Source organism: Mytilus edulis, chromosome 2, assembly GCF_963676685.1.
Source record: "Mytilus edulis chromosome 2, xbMytEdul2.2, whole genome shotgun sequence".
Lineage (NCBI taxonomy): Eukaryota > Metazoa > Mollusca > Bivalvia > Mytilida > Mytilidae > Mytilus > Mytilus edulis.
In genome coordinates this window covers 11,871,245-11,886,110 of record NC_092345.1, presented here as the reverse complement: position 1 = coordinate 11,886,110, position 14,866 = coordinate 11,871,245, and the positions used below count along the sequence as shown (strand labels likewise).

The window sequence follows — 14,866 nt, the reverse complement described above, 5'->3', positions numbered from 1 at the left end:
TTTGATTATCAGTTACTATAGCGACCAGGTGATGCAGGTATAAAGGTGAATGATTTAACTAAGCGGACATCATTAAGAATTCATTCAGCCTTCCTTACACAGCTGACTGACTATTGTTTTCAAAATGGTAAGTAATTTTATGTCATTCTTGTTTCATGTAATGCAGCATATATAAGGAAGGTACTTAGGGACAGAACTGCTTTAGATATCTTATCCTTATCATGACCACTGTTGATAGTAAATAGAAATTAGTAAAAACATGTTATTTCTAGTGTAGTTATGCTTTAGTACATAGCGGAAAATAGCGAAAAATAATTGAAATGAAGACAACAAAGAAATAACTGAATTGGTACATAATTGAAATGTTGTTTTTTTGCGATTATCTGGTTGTGATATGTCCAAATCGTTGTTGCAATCTTAGCTTTATTATTTTTTTTAACTACAATTTATCGATCTTTCTTGGGCCGGGTTTACTTTGCACAGTGACTACCTACTTAACAACGTTTTTCTCTACTTCATTAGACCAAAGCAAGTATTTTCTGGTTAGCTTTTAAAAGAAAGAAATTAACTTCTCCCTCAATAGCCCAATAAAACCTTCAGATTATCACTTGCAGGAAAAATTGCAATATTTCAGGCTACATTTTACTTTTCAAGAAAATAATGCAACTACAATCTCATCTTTAAAAACATAACCTGGAACATAAACAGGTATTCAGAAGGAAAAAAACCTTTATGCAAAGAAATATTTCATATATATGCAGCGATGTTATTGCAAATTGTGTTTCCTTATTTATACATTTATAATTACATTCCCAAATCAACTATTATAGATTGCACACTTGAATGCTTCATTTCGTAGACTCTACCAACTTTACACTAACCGCAGTACATATCCAAATTAATTGTAATTTAGATGTAAATTGGCGTGACAGCATCGATTGCAAAGTTTGACTGATATTGATATGTGTTTCTTTGTGACTATGGAGACAAAGTATTATCTCGTGTTATCAACCATAGCAATTGATATTAATAATGCATAGATATTTAAAGATTTCCCATGGGTATCTACATCTTATAGGTTCATATAGGTACACAACACGTATATGGTTGCAGATCTTTTAACAACATAAAAAAAATCTTTTCGTTTTTGTCTAATTTCCCGAATTTTCGCATGTATACTTTCTTGATTACTAGATTAAACATTTTTTTCAAGACGAGAGGAAAGGGGGGGGGGGGGGGGGGGGGGGGTGGTGGGATTCGAGTCAAATAATTTATAAAGTTTTGTGGGCAAAAAGTAATCTTAATTTGAAGTATAGCCACCTTGGACTTAACAGGCCTCACATGACTATTATGTTGCCTCTCTGGTTTTAAATTAATTGTTAAATTATGGGTAAAGCCATATTTTGTGACAAGTCCCGGCAATCAGTAAATAAAGCATGTTTGAGAACCCCAAAGAGAACACAGCCTTTTTGTTTTATCATACAAGACTTTTATTAAGTATAAATCATCAAAATCAGGATGGAGATCGTGATTTTGATGATATCGAAATGACGACTTTTAATAATTGAAGCATAAAAAAACATTTATTTAATTCAGTAACATGAGGCGAATCTATCATTTTAAAAAGGAGGGATCCCAAAAGTAGACAGCGTTTAGAGTAGAACATGAAAAAGACTATGCATTAACTATATATAATTATGTAGGCCCAACTCCCCCAAATTCGCCGCTAGTAGTGTTATTGAAGGTGCAAGCTTCTGTTTGTAGTTAAGGCTAGGATATACTTACAAGTGAATGAAGAGTTCACAATATCAGAATCTGTTTCATCTTCATTGTTATTTTACTCGACTGACCCGTATTATAGATGCGGAACCGTAGCTACTCGTACTAGTACTTAGTTCATTTTTTCTGTAACAAACATTACAGACAGACACAGCAAAAACATTACAGACAGACACAGCAAAACATTACAAGTAGACATTATAAACATTACAGGTAGACATTATAAACATTACAAGTAGACATTATAAACATTACAGGTAGACACAGCAAACCATTACAGGGAGACATTATAAACATTACAAGTAGACATTACAAGCATTACAGGTAGACATTATAAACATTACAGGTAGACACAGCAAACCATTACAGGAAGACATTATAAACATTACAAGTAGACATTACAAGCATTTAAAAACCTTTACCTGTGAATATTAAAAAAAACATTACAGGTAGACATTATAAACATTACAAGTAGACATTATAAACATCAAAGGTAGACACTTCAAACCATTACCTGTTAACATAACAAAACATTACAGATAGACATTACAAAACATTACAGGTACGTAGACATTGCAAACATAAGATAGACAATAGAAAACATAACAGGCAGACATAACATAACATAAAGGGTAGACATCACAAACCATTACCTGCGAACATAGAAAACATTACAGGTAGACATTATAAACATTAATTTATATGTAGACATTACTATAGTATTAATGAATGGGTGTTTTTATAATGGCCCTGTTATATGTCCAAGGTCTGTAATAATGGTCGAGGAAGTCTGTAATGGTTCGAGGCAACTTAACAGGGCCATTATAAAAACACCCATTTCTTAAAACGTTTATTAACCAACTGAACAAAAGTGTATGCGTTGCTGCCAACTTGATGTACCCTCTTACTCTTTTAATGAAAGTAAAGTTTGAAAAAAAAAATTGTTCTTCACCATGATAAAGCTTTTAAATATACCAAATATCCAAGATATTAAGTTGAAAGAAGTTATGTGAATAAAATGAACAGTGATCCCTTTGTATGGTTCTTTAATGTTGGTTGCTTGTTACTAAATAAAATACAAAAAGGTATTACTTGAGCTTGATTTGGATAAGAATTATTTGACAATAATCAAGATACGTTTATAATGTAGCATTTGTTTATGTTACTGTTTTCTTTATGTGACATGTTTATGGCCTAATTAATACATTTGATGGTCTTTAATCTTTTGATCCCTTTATCATGAGTTAATTAGTGTTATCACTACGATTTACACGGGTCAATGTTTACTTTGCAATTTCCTTCAATCCAGACTATTTGTAACCTTCGTTTCTAAAAGCTTTAATTTTTCAATTCTTTTTTTTTTTAAACTAAAAATCCACGAAATTAAAAACCCACGAACATGTAAACATGGCTCAAACCACGAAAATTGATACCCACGAATTAAAGTACTTTCACAGTATACTCTTTACAACTTAATTTTATTAACTTTATTAAAAACCCTAACTGGGCTTAATACAGACAAACTGGGCATTAATACAGGGCCATTACAGAAAAACAGGGCCATTACAGAAAATATGTAATTTTTAATAAACAGTCATTTTCGGCTATAATGTACTTAGTTGGTTAATAAAAAACATTACAAGTAGACATTACAATTATTACGAGTAGACATTACAAAGAATAACAAGTATAACAAAACACGTAATTTTAAGATATAATCGAATTTAAATAGTAATAAGCTTTTAACTTTTAGAGGGAATGTATCTCTATACATGTTGGTCAAGCTGGTGTCCAGATGGGTAATGCCTGCTGGGAGTTGTACTGTCTTGAACATGGTATCCAGCCTGATGGTCAGATGCCAAGTGATAAGACCATTGGTGGTGGTGATGACTCCTTCAACACTTTCTTCAGTGAAACAGGAGCAGGCAAACATGTACCAAGAGCTGTATTTGTTGATTTAGAACCAACTGTTGTCGGTAAGGTGAAACAGAAAATTATATGTGTATCAGTTACTTTCATTGGTATATATTTGATCATGTAAAATATGAACGCTAAAGATAGCGAAATGATAAGGTCGTTCGTTAGTGGCCTCAAACAAAAAAAGCAAAATAAAATAAAAACCCGGCATGTTAGGACAACCTTGCCCCTAAAGTATGTTGCAATCTTAAACAAAAGTTGACAAAATTTACTGTATTATTTCAGATGAAGTACGCACCGGAACCTATCGTCAGCTGTTTCACCCAGAGCAGTTAGTGACTGGGAAGGAGGATGCAGCAAATAATTATGCAAGAGGCCATTACACCATTGGGAAAGAAATTGTAGACTTGGTACTTGATAGACTTAGGAAGCTGGTATGTATGATTTCTGGTGATGCAACATAAACATTTTTCATTCACCCCGTTTAATTTAAGATAATCATGGTTTTTTTTTATAAAAATAGATTGCAACTTGCTAAACGTTATAGTAATTTTATTTATCTGAAATAAGTTGAATTAACGAGATATCTTCTAATGTTTCTATTGAATCTTTAATATAATTTTTCAGGCTGACCAATGTACTGGACTCCAAGGGTTCCTGATTTTCCATAGCTTTGGTGGCGGAACTGGTTCAGGATTTACATCTCTATTGATGGAGAGATTGTCTGTGGATTATGGAAAGAAATCCAAGCTGGAATTCGCTATCTATCCAGCACCACAGGTAACAAATTCTAAATTAATATCGTAAGACTCGTAACACAGCATGTGATCGAAACACTTTTGTTTGGAGATGACGTTACTAAGTTGAAGTGTTGTGTTTGATCCTTGAAATGTGTCTTTTTATAGATTTATATAGTTTATTTGTTCTTGTCCTGATTTTTATAAGCCCGTCAAAATTTTGACGGGACGTATTATGGTATACAAATGTCCGGTGTCCGTCCGTCTGTCTATCTGTCTGTCTGTCCGTCCGTCTGTCCGTCTGTCCGGCGTAAACATGTCGCACCGTAACTTGAGAACGACTTATCCAAATTTCATGAAACTTAATATAGTTGTTTCTTATGATGGTCAAATGATCTGTATACTTTTTGGTGAAAATAAGATTTAAACTTTTTGAGTTACGGCACTTTATAACTAAAACAGGGGTGTGTTTTTTTCACATGTCGCACTGTATCTCAAAAACGATTCTTGGTTATGACTTAAAACTTTAAACACTTCTTAGTTATATTAATCTCAATATCTGTATACTTTTTGGTGATGATTCAAAATTTCATTTTTGAGTTATTGAGTATTTTGTAAAAAAGGGGGAGGGTTTTTTTTTACATGTCGCGCCGTATCTCAAAAACGATTTATGATTATTGCTTAAAACTTTACACACTTCTTTGTTCTATTAATCTAAAGATCTGTATACTTTTTGGTGATTATTCAAAATTTTATTTTTGAGTTATTGAGTATTTTGTAAAACAGGGGAGGATTTTTTACATGTCGCGCTGTATCTCAAAAATTAGTTATGATTATTGCTTAAAACTTTACACACTTCTTTGATATATTAATCTAAAGATCTGTATACTTTTTGGTTTATATTCAAAATTTTATTTTGGTAATATTTAGTTTTTGTAAAAAAAAAAACAGGGTGGGGGGTTTCACATGTCCCGCCGTGTCTCTAAAACAATATATGGTTATTGCTTAAAACTTTCTCATAAACTATTTATGATTATTGCATAAGACTTCCACATAAGACGTCAGGCGTATCATGCGCTTATGGCGCAGCTGTTTATTTTGCATGGAATATTTACCACTGGAAGTTAGACAAATTTATTGATGCTGTTGAAATAAAAATAAAAATAACAAATTGATAAGACATATAGTATACTAGTAAATTAACTTCTTTTTGAAATATCTGTAGATTTCCACTGCAGTCGTTGAACCTTACAACTCTATTCTGACAACTCATACCACACTTGAACACTCAGATTGTGCTTTTATGGTTGATAATGAAGCCATCTATGACATCTGCCGTCGTAACCTTGACATTGAGAGACCAACATATACCAACTTGAACCGTCTGATTGGTCAGATTGTCAGCTCCATTACTGCCTCACTTCGTTTTGATGGTGCTTTGAATGTGGATCTTACAGAGTTTCAGACCAACTTGGTGCCATATCCACGTATTCATTTCCCTTTAGCTACCTATGCTCCAGTTATTTCTGCTGAGAAGGCATACCATGAACAACTGACGGTGGCAGAAATCACCAATGCCTGTTTTGAACCTGCCAACCAAATGGTGAAATGTGATCCACGTCATGGCAAATACATGGCTTGCTGTATGTTATACAGGGGAGATGTTGTACCAAAAGATGTCAATGCTGCAATAGCCACTATTAAAACAAAGAGAACCATCCAATTCGTTGATTGGTGCCCAACTGGATTCAAGGTCGGAATCAACTACCAGCCACCCACTGTTGTTCCAGGAGGAGATTTAGCTAAAGTACAAAGAGCTGTCTGTATGTTGAGTAATACTACTGCTGTCGCTGAAGCCTGGGCTCGTCTTGACCACAAGTTTGATTTGATGTATGCCAAACGTGCCTTTGTTCACTGGTATGTAGGAGAGGGTATGGAAGAAGGAGAATTTTCTGAGGCTCGTGAAGATTTGGCAGCTCTGGAGAAGGATTATGAAGAAGTTGGTGTTGATTCTGTAGATGGAGAAGAGGAAGAAGGAGAAGAAGAATATTGAGAGAAACTTCACATTTTGATTTTTAAAAGTTGTTCGACCATATACAAGTTGAATAACATTCTAATATTAATTTTGTTCTTTAAATGCAATTTATCTTTTGAAGCTGTTAACAACAATCTTCATTTTCGTACATCATGAATTTTGATATTACGGGAAACGATACAAAATAAAATTGAAACTAATTAGAAAATAAGAGTTACATTTCTAAATAACAACTTACTTTCATGGAGGGCAGTCGCTTTGCATGTGATTTTTTAGTTGTTGAAGGTTGCATAAACCGCAAAAATTGTGACAATTATTTCGGGGTAGAAATTGTTATTTTGTACAGTGTATCAGCCGTAAAAATAATCATTTTGATGTGTTCAGTAATTCAAGGTTCGTTAAACATGTAGTTGTCTGAAAAACTGTATGAATTAAGAGGTTTTATATTGCACTCTAAAATTGGTACAAAGCAGGTGTCTGAGAAAGTTTATAACTCGAAGATTGTTTCGAAGATCCTAAAAATTTAATTGTTCCTGCGTTGTTTTTTCCAATGACAATCAGTCTTTGGTTGGACTCGGTTTTACTACCGGCGGTCATAGATAGCACTGAAAACAACTTTCAGAATTTCAAAATTTCATATGAATTGGCCTTTCAACAGTTTGAAAGAGTGACACTGAGAAGTTTTATGTAGACGAAACTCGCGTTTGACGTTCATAATTATAAACATGGTATTACTGGTGAGATTTTGCAATTGATTGGTATAGGGATTTTAATCTTACTAAAATTTTTGCCGTTCCTATGTTTAAATCGCGGACATCAGCTTCTGTAAAAGATTTGTAAAATTGACAAAATAGTTCTTTTTATTCTAAATGCCAGATCTGAGACTGCTATAACACATTAAAGTAGTCTCAGGTCAGATTATTTTTGACACAATTGACATATAGACGTAAAATCGAGAGAGTCGGCTAAGAACTAAACACAACAAAAGAGGTGACTTCAATTTTCTACAATGAAATTCGCATGAAATTTAGCAACACATGCTAATAGTGATCAATATTTGAAAGCTTTCTTTCCAATCAGAAATTTCTTGATTGATTCAGTGGTTAAGTGCATGTGTATTATATGTCATAATGTCCTTCTACTAGACTACTAACGTGCTAAAGTTTTCCTTCACCTCTAGAACTACGATTTTAAACCAATTTCGTCCAAACTTGTTATGAATGAGCCTTAGGGAATTTTTATATTTTCTCTTCTTTTTTATTCGTTCAGACAACAAATATGGCCACCATGCATGTCTAAAATAGAACATAAGTAATTATTTTATATCTCAGAAATCGTTATAGATAGAAAATGTCTGACATGGGCAAAAACAATCTACCTACTTTCTCTTCTTATCATAATCATCAACTTTTACAGGAGTGATTGAAATTAAATGACAATTTTTGATGAAATCGAGTGTTTTTGCAAAATATTCCAAAAATTATAATAGATTGGAAATTTTTTTTTATAGTGGCAAACATTATCATCCGAATTCATAATCTACAAAAGTGCTAATATTAAACCATTGCCTTAATGAGTTATGCTCCTCAAATGACGATTTTTGAGGAATGTTCATGTATTTGCCTATTTTAAGATCTATAACAAATAAAGAAATCTATAAACAGCAAAAATGATAAAGAATAAAAGATCTACAAGAGTCTTTATGACCAAATATTTAAGATGACTCTTTATCGAGTTAAAGTCTAAAAATTACAATTTTTGATAAATATTTCGTGTCTGCCACTCACTAACTTATGTCAAGAACTATTATAAAAATAGAGAAAAAACGTGTTAACAGCTAAAATGACTCTGCAATTCATGGTATACGAAAGGCAATATGAACGAAACCATTGGATGGATCCTAATAGTAGTTGCTGCCCTATTTTTTTTTGTGATTTAACAAATTATCTTGATACCAGTACAGATATACCACTGCAATATGAAAATGAGGTCAAGGTCATATGATACCTGAAAGATAGACATGCGACATACAATCATTCCTTAAACCAAATTTAGTGTCTGAGAAACACCAAAACACAGAAACTTAATGGACATGGTCACCTTATAATCATTTCATACACCAAATATATTTGATCTATTGCTCATTGTATCTGGTAAAAACAGACCAAAAAAAAAAACCAAAAACTTAGCATTGACCAATGTACTATATATATATGAAAATGAAGTCAATGTCGAATACATATAATACACATCAGACAAACATTTACAATTTGCAATCATTCCATACACCAAATAAAGCTGACCCTATTGCTCATAATTAAAATCATCATAGATACCAGGATTGAAATTTTATATTTACGTCGGACGAACGTTTCTGAGAAACTGACCAAAAACAAAAAAACTTTACTTGACCAAGGAACCTTGAAATTGAGGTCAATGAAATAATACTAACCAGACAGACATGTTTATGATCATTCCATAAAACAAATATAGCTGAACAATTGCTTATTGTATTTGAGAAACAGATCATACCACAATAAATTGCTTCGCTGAGTGTAGCCTGATACGAAGCTTGATACTGTCTGAATCTGGATTGTGATCAAATTTTCGACATAATATAGGTTTCTGACACAAAACAAATGTTAAGATCTTACAAATCTATTGGGCAATAATGTGCAAATAAATATTTCCTGTTGAAACTTTTCAAAAATTTGTTTTGAAATTTGAAAAATTTTGAAAAAAAAAAAATTGAACCCCCTAACTTTTTGAACCTCCCCTTGGAGTAATTACCCCCACACTTGATTCCAGCCTTTCTTTTGTCATTTGGAACCTTGTTGTACAATTTCACAGAGATCCATACAGTAAAACACAAGTCATTGTCTGGAAACTAGAAAAATGCTTGTTTTTGGCCCTTAATTCCTGCTAGAATGGGACCAAAAAAAAATCAATCCTAGCCTTCCTTTTGTGTCATAGAACTATGTGGTACAATGTCAGAGAGATCCATATACTATAACACAAGTTTTTGTCCAAAAACTATAAAAATGCTTGTTTTTGACCCCTTAATTCCTAAACTGTTGGCACCATAATCCCAAAAATGAATCCAAAGCTTCTCTTTGTGGTATTAAACATTGTGGTACAATTTCAGAGCAATTGAAAAAGTTATACTCAAGTTATTATCCTGAAGAAGAAAAATGCTTGTTTTGGGCCCCTAATTCCTAAAGTCTTGGGACCATCATCCCCAAAATCAATCGCAACCTTCCTTTTGTGGTATTGAACCTTCATACTGAATTTCAAAGGATTCATTCACCTAAAATTTATTGTCCAGAAACCAAATGTGTCTTTGGACAGCGACGCAGACGACATCATACCATTGTACCATCCAAAAATATTTTGCAGTCGTATAAAAACTAAACATTAACCAGTGAACCATAAAATGAGGTCAAGGTCAGATGGTACATGCCAGACAGACATATGAGATTAAATCCTGCAGGGGGCAGGTGCACTAAGACTTCAATTTTGATTGATTAGGATTGTCAATAGTATTACCAGAGGACATTCCAGATTTCCCACCAATAAAAAAGCTCAATATTGTGAAAAAGTGACTTATACACAGCAATCAATCAAACCGCACTTTTTGATGTTCATATTTTTTTAGAATAGCAGATTTTGCACATGATAATGAAGTGATTATGCTTTCACTTTCACCATACACTTTTTCCTGCGAGTCATCTCCCTGTATGCTGATTTTTTCTTCTTGTTATTGCTTCACCTCTGAAACAGTAAAAGATATTGACAACTCATTTAAGCAAATTGTAAGCTACATCATCATGTTCTTTCCACATTTGACATATGTGTCACTATTACTCAGTAGGCAATGAAACAATAAAACACAGATACAAAATGGATTTTAATTTTCAGTGATACATGATTTTGACACAGATCTTCACATATAAAGTGATGTACAAAAACTTTGGACGGAACACTTACAACACTACACAATTCTGAACTACAGATCTTATACAAGCTTCCTTAACAAATTAATAGTAAAGATGTTTTACTAATTGGTAGGCTAAAGTATATGGCAACTAAACTGTTTTAAACTCAGTTAGCTCACTTTATCTAATGTAAGATTTGCTGGTGAACAAATAGATAAAATTTTAATTTGAACAAAACATTTCAAAAACTCCAGAGTAATTCTGATTAGCTTGATTTTATATGACATCATAGAATAAAACTAAAATGGAAGTAACTACTGTTAACTACACCCTTCATTTAAATGAATTAATAAGACAAATTCTTTGTTTCTAAGAAATTGATACATACAATGGTAAAGCAAATGTTAACATTCAGAAATATAGAGATTTCACAACCTTAAATTACTTGAATACGCAATAAACAATAACAATAGCAACCATCATTTCAAATTATGTGCATAAAAAAATAATGGTTTAACATATAAAAGTTGTTCCTTTTAATTAATTAAAAGCAATCAGAGAAAAGTTCAAGCAGGAATGTTGCACATACTATTTTTCCTATTAATAGGTAATTAACATAAATTTAACTATATATATTAGGTCACTTTCAAATATTTAAGCCTTCAGATAAGCCTGTTTTGAAAAATATGATTTTTTCCCATTACCATATATCTTATATTAATCATGAATTGAAGAAGAAAATTAAACTACATGTTACAAATTATAATGCTGTGTTAAATGTTAACATAATGCAACAAATGATAAATAATAATTATTTACAACTTAAGTTAATAGCATTTTTGAGAGAAAATATTTTACCATAGTGTTTTTCTAAGAGACCTAAAAGTATGCTCCTTCTAGAGTTCTGAAAATTACTGTGCATTTTATAATGGTGTTATAAAGTGGTGATATTTTTTTAGATTTAGGAAAATATAACAAGATTTAAAGAATCAATTTTGTTGCCGTGCATTGATGAAAATCATCTAATTCATCCATTAAATTTGATCCCAATCACTTTTTGTGCACCAAATTTAACCAGATACTTATATTTAAACTATAAATTATCTATCATGAAATCATTTATCAGGCTTTTAATGACAATTTTAAGATGAATATGAGTATGATATTATTATTCTAAAAAGTTATTCACATATTTATTTCCCAAAAATGGACGGAATGCTATCTGATATGTGCTTTCTTAAATGCATGCAGTCAAAAACATACATGCATGTGTAAATGTGTTATAAGTAAAAAAATCATGTACCCCGTATCTTGATTTTGTCTCCAAGACAGTTAGCATGTAAGATTAAAATAAAAAAAATAGTAAATCAAACCTGTTTATGAAGTAAAAGAACTGGTTATTTTGTAGTCCCAACACTCATTTCTAGTTTTCTAAAAAAAATTTAAAGACGGATTAAAAAATTTTAAATCTTTGGTTGAAAGGGGAAGTAATTCAAATAATTTAGTTTGATAAATTAATAATGTAAATTTATTTTTGATGTTATGAAGCAAGGACAATCACAATCATACATGTTGGCTGAATATCAAATCATAACAAAACAACCCAAGACAACAACTTGGTAACACTACATGCTCCTGTTATCATCAATTAACAGGGAGGTGGGAGTGGTAAACATCTGTATTATTAAGTAGATATTCTCAAATTTTAACTTTTCCATCAACTTAAGTTAAGTTCTGAAAAGTGTGTGTTGGTAGAGATGAGGAAACAACTTCATCTCCCCATCTTTTGCAGGTGAAAAGACAACATCATATTTGCACACAACCAAGGCATTTAAAATATCTAATATGTAAAAAGGCAACTTAGGAAGCAAGAGGAATGACTCATTTATGGTAGGTTGATAAATAACAATAATGTAATGGCCCATACCAGTATTAGTATGAAAAATTTACTATTCTTGACAGGTCTATAAGGCAGAGGAAAATAAACAATAAAACTTGACGAGTAAAAAGAGAGAGCACATAAACTTGATGGGAATTTATGTGAAAAAAATACATATATATGTACATATAACAAACTGACTTTAAATATTAATAATATGTAATCTTCACAATAACAAATAATTAAATCATGCTGATGAGAAAAACAATACATATTCTTATCATGGATAAGTTGTTATAATCAAGTTCACATAAAAAAAACTTTGTAATAATCTTCTTAAAAATTCAAAAGGAACAACTGCCAAGAATTAAAACTACTTTTTCACTTAAACATAGAAATAAACATTTTTTATTGTTTCTTGTTAAAAGGCCATAATATTGTAGAGGAAAACTTGTACAGAAGAGTATTAATTGCATACTAAGTTCTTATACAATGATAATAAATAAAGATGTTGTTCCTGTCACCATCACAGAGATTTTGTAAATGTTGACGCCTTCCATGTTGGATTTTCGGAATTTATCACAATACTACACCATCATTCTCGTCATTTCTTCTTACATGTTTTTGCAATCCAGTCTAATCCTTCCTGAAAGTATAAATAGTACACACTTTGCAGAATTGATAGAAAACTTGAATTTATTTTTGTCCTGAACATTAATAATGTGATGATGAATTTTTGTTTACCTTTAAAAGGCTTGTACAGTCTGCAGTTTTATTCTCCAACAAAATTGACCTTCCAGAGAGGGATGACTCCTATAGAGTACAATAAGCAAAAAACAAGAGAGAAAATTCAATATAGCTAGGTTTGTTTACATTCCGCCATGTTTGTTCTTGATATTGTAGAGTGAGCTCTTATAATTTTTCAAACTAATAATTTTACCTAATCTATATTAAGTTATTCAATATCAAATTATACTGATAAATTAAAAAAAGAATGTTTCATTACAAATATATCGTTTCTTTTCAATGCATTGCTCAAAATAAACTGGTACATGCTTGAATGAAACGGTACAAAAAAGAAAAAAAGACAACCGTAAACCAGCTTACGATGTGTAAACTACAAAACGTACTGACTAATATGTTTTGTATTAGCTTAAGACCCTTCAAACATTGATGTGATAGATATTGAACACTGTTTCACATAGGGATGGAACAGACTCAACTGTTTTACTTTTTAAAGTTGTATTATACAGTCAGAAACCAGGTTGAAATAGAACAAAAGAATCGAAGCTCTTTGTTAGAGAAGGCGATAAATGTTTACTGTATTGTTTACTATAGTGACAAAATTTTTAAAAGTTAATAGAAACAAACAAAATTGCAATTTTCTTCTCAATTACGAGGTGTTTTATTTTTAAAAACACCATTTGCATAAGTTTTCAATTTATCTAGTACATAGTTAAGCAGAACTATTAGATATCAAGTCGACGACATGGGTATCTTTCAAGTTGGATGAAGAAAATGCATAACCTCCGATTTTTATGAAAAAATTACCACGGACGGAAAACATATCAATCTATTAGTTCAGTAATTTTCGTGTCTGCCCTTCCATTATGTGACTGAAGAAAAAATTCAAAAAAATGGGTAATAATTGTATCGAAAAGAGAAAATCGAGTGCGCCTTTTTATGTTAGGCAGGGTTTCCGCTGGCGGTCGCCATTTTCGCAATTTGCGAAAAAATAATAATTGTGGCGATAAAAATTCGTCATTTGCGAAAGAATTTGGCGAAAGAAATATATAGAACGATTTATTTTCCTCAATCTTGTTTATTTACTTTTTTCGAGTTTCTCGGACTTTACCCGATCAGACAATACTCGGAATTCACCTTGACCTCATTAAGATTTGGACAGAAAATCAATAATCAGCTGATTGCATTTTATAGCTATCGACAACAAAGGACTAATTAATAAAGGTGTTGATTGAATTGTTTGACAAAATGATATGGTTAAAATGGCTTCCGCTAAATGTCACATACAGAATTTATTTACGACTTTGCGACGCACATGTTTGAAGCAAAATATCATGTGATAAAAGCTTTTGTTTTGTTGTAAAAACCACTTCTTAGTACAAAAGGGCACATCAATATTTTTCTTTTAAAGAAACTTTCCCTACGAACTATACTGGTATTATATAATCAAAACATGTCCATTAATTTTGTTGTATTCCAGGACTTATATCTTCTGTATAATTATTATTAAAAGTATAGTGGCCCCCTCATTTAGAAAGTTGTTTAGAATACAATGAATATTTCCCCCTTTTATGTTAAAAACAAAATCTGTTGTTTTAAAGTAAATGTTTAGTGTTTATTCATTAAATGTAGACTCTAAAATAAGTGACAGAATAATCATAGACACAATGGGGCAAAATCACCTTATTTAAGGAAAAAGGGGGGGGGGGGGAGGGGGGGTAAGTTTTAAACGTAAAATATAGTTATGTTACTTGGCGAAAAAAATAATAAAGTGGCGAAAAATATATTGTTTTGGCGAAAGAGGTGGCGAAAAAAACAATTGACCCAGGGGAAACCCTGA

The 14,866-nt window shown here is 31.8% G+C and overlaps 2 protein-coding genes across 2 annotated transcripts in view; one reads left to right on the top strand and one right to left on the bottom strand.

The window, feature by feature from the left end:
* Positions 1 to 6,676, top strand: LOC139510139 (tubulin alpha-2/alpha-4 chain-like). Its single transcript, XM_071296452.1, has 5 exons — positions 1 to 127; positions 3,533 to 3,755; positions 3,982 to 4,130; positions 4,324 to 4,476; positions 5,659 to 6,676. Exons 1-5 carry the CDS (start codon positions 125 to 127, stop codon positions 6,484 to 6,486), a joined length of 1,356 nt encoding a protein of 451 aa, XP_071152553.1. The 5' UTR covers positions 1 to 124; the 3' UTR covers positions 6,487 to 6,676.
* Positions 6,677 to 10,362: 3,686 nt separating this feature from the next.
* Positions 10,363 to 14,866, bottom strand: part of LOC139510138 (ADP-ribosylation factor-like protein 3) — an 11,561-nt gene continuing 7,057 nt past the window's right edge. The window contains exon 6 of the mRNA XM_071296451.1: positions 10,363 to 12,928. Coding sequence (XP_071152552.1) covers positions 12,887 to 12,928 — 42 coding nt within the window. The 3' untranslated portion in view covers positions 10,363 to 12,886. The remainder of the gene's footprint in view (positions 12,929 to 14,866) is intronic.

Coding starts and splice junctions, on each gene's coding strand:
- LOC139510139 (XM_071296452.1), top strand. Junction 3,756..3,981: donor TTTAGAACCAACTGTTGTCG/GTAAGGTGAAAC, acceptor GTATTATTTCAG/ATGAAGTACGCACCGGAACC. Junction 4,477..5,658: donor CTATCTATCCAGCACCACAG/GTAACAAATTCT, acceptor AAATATCTGTAG/ATTTCCACTGCAGTCGTTGA.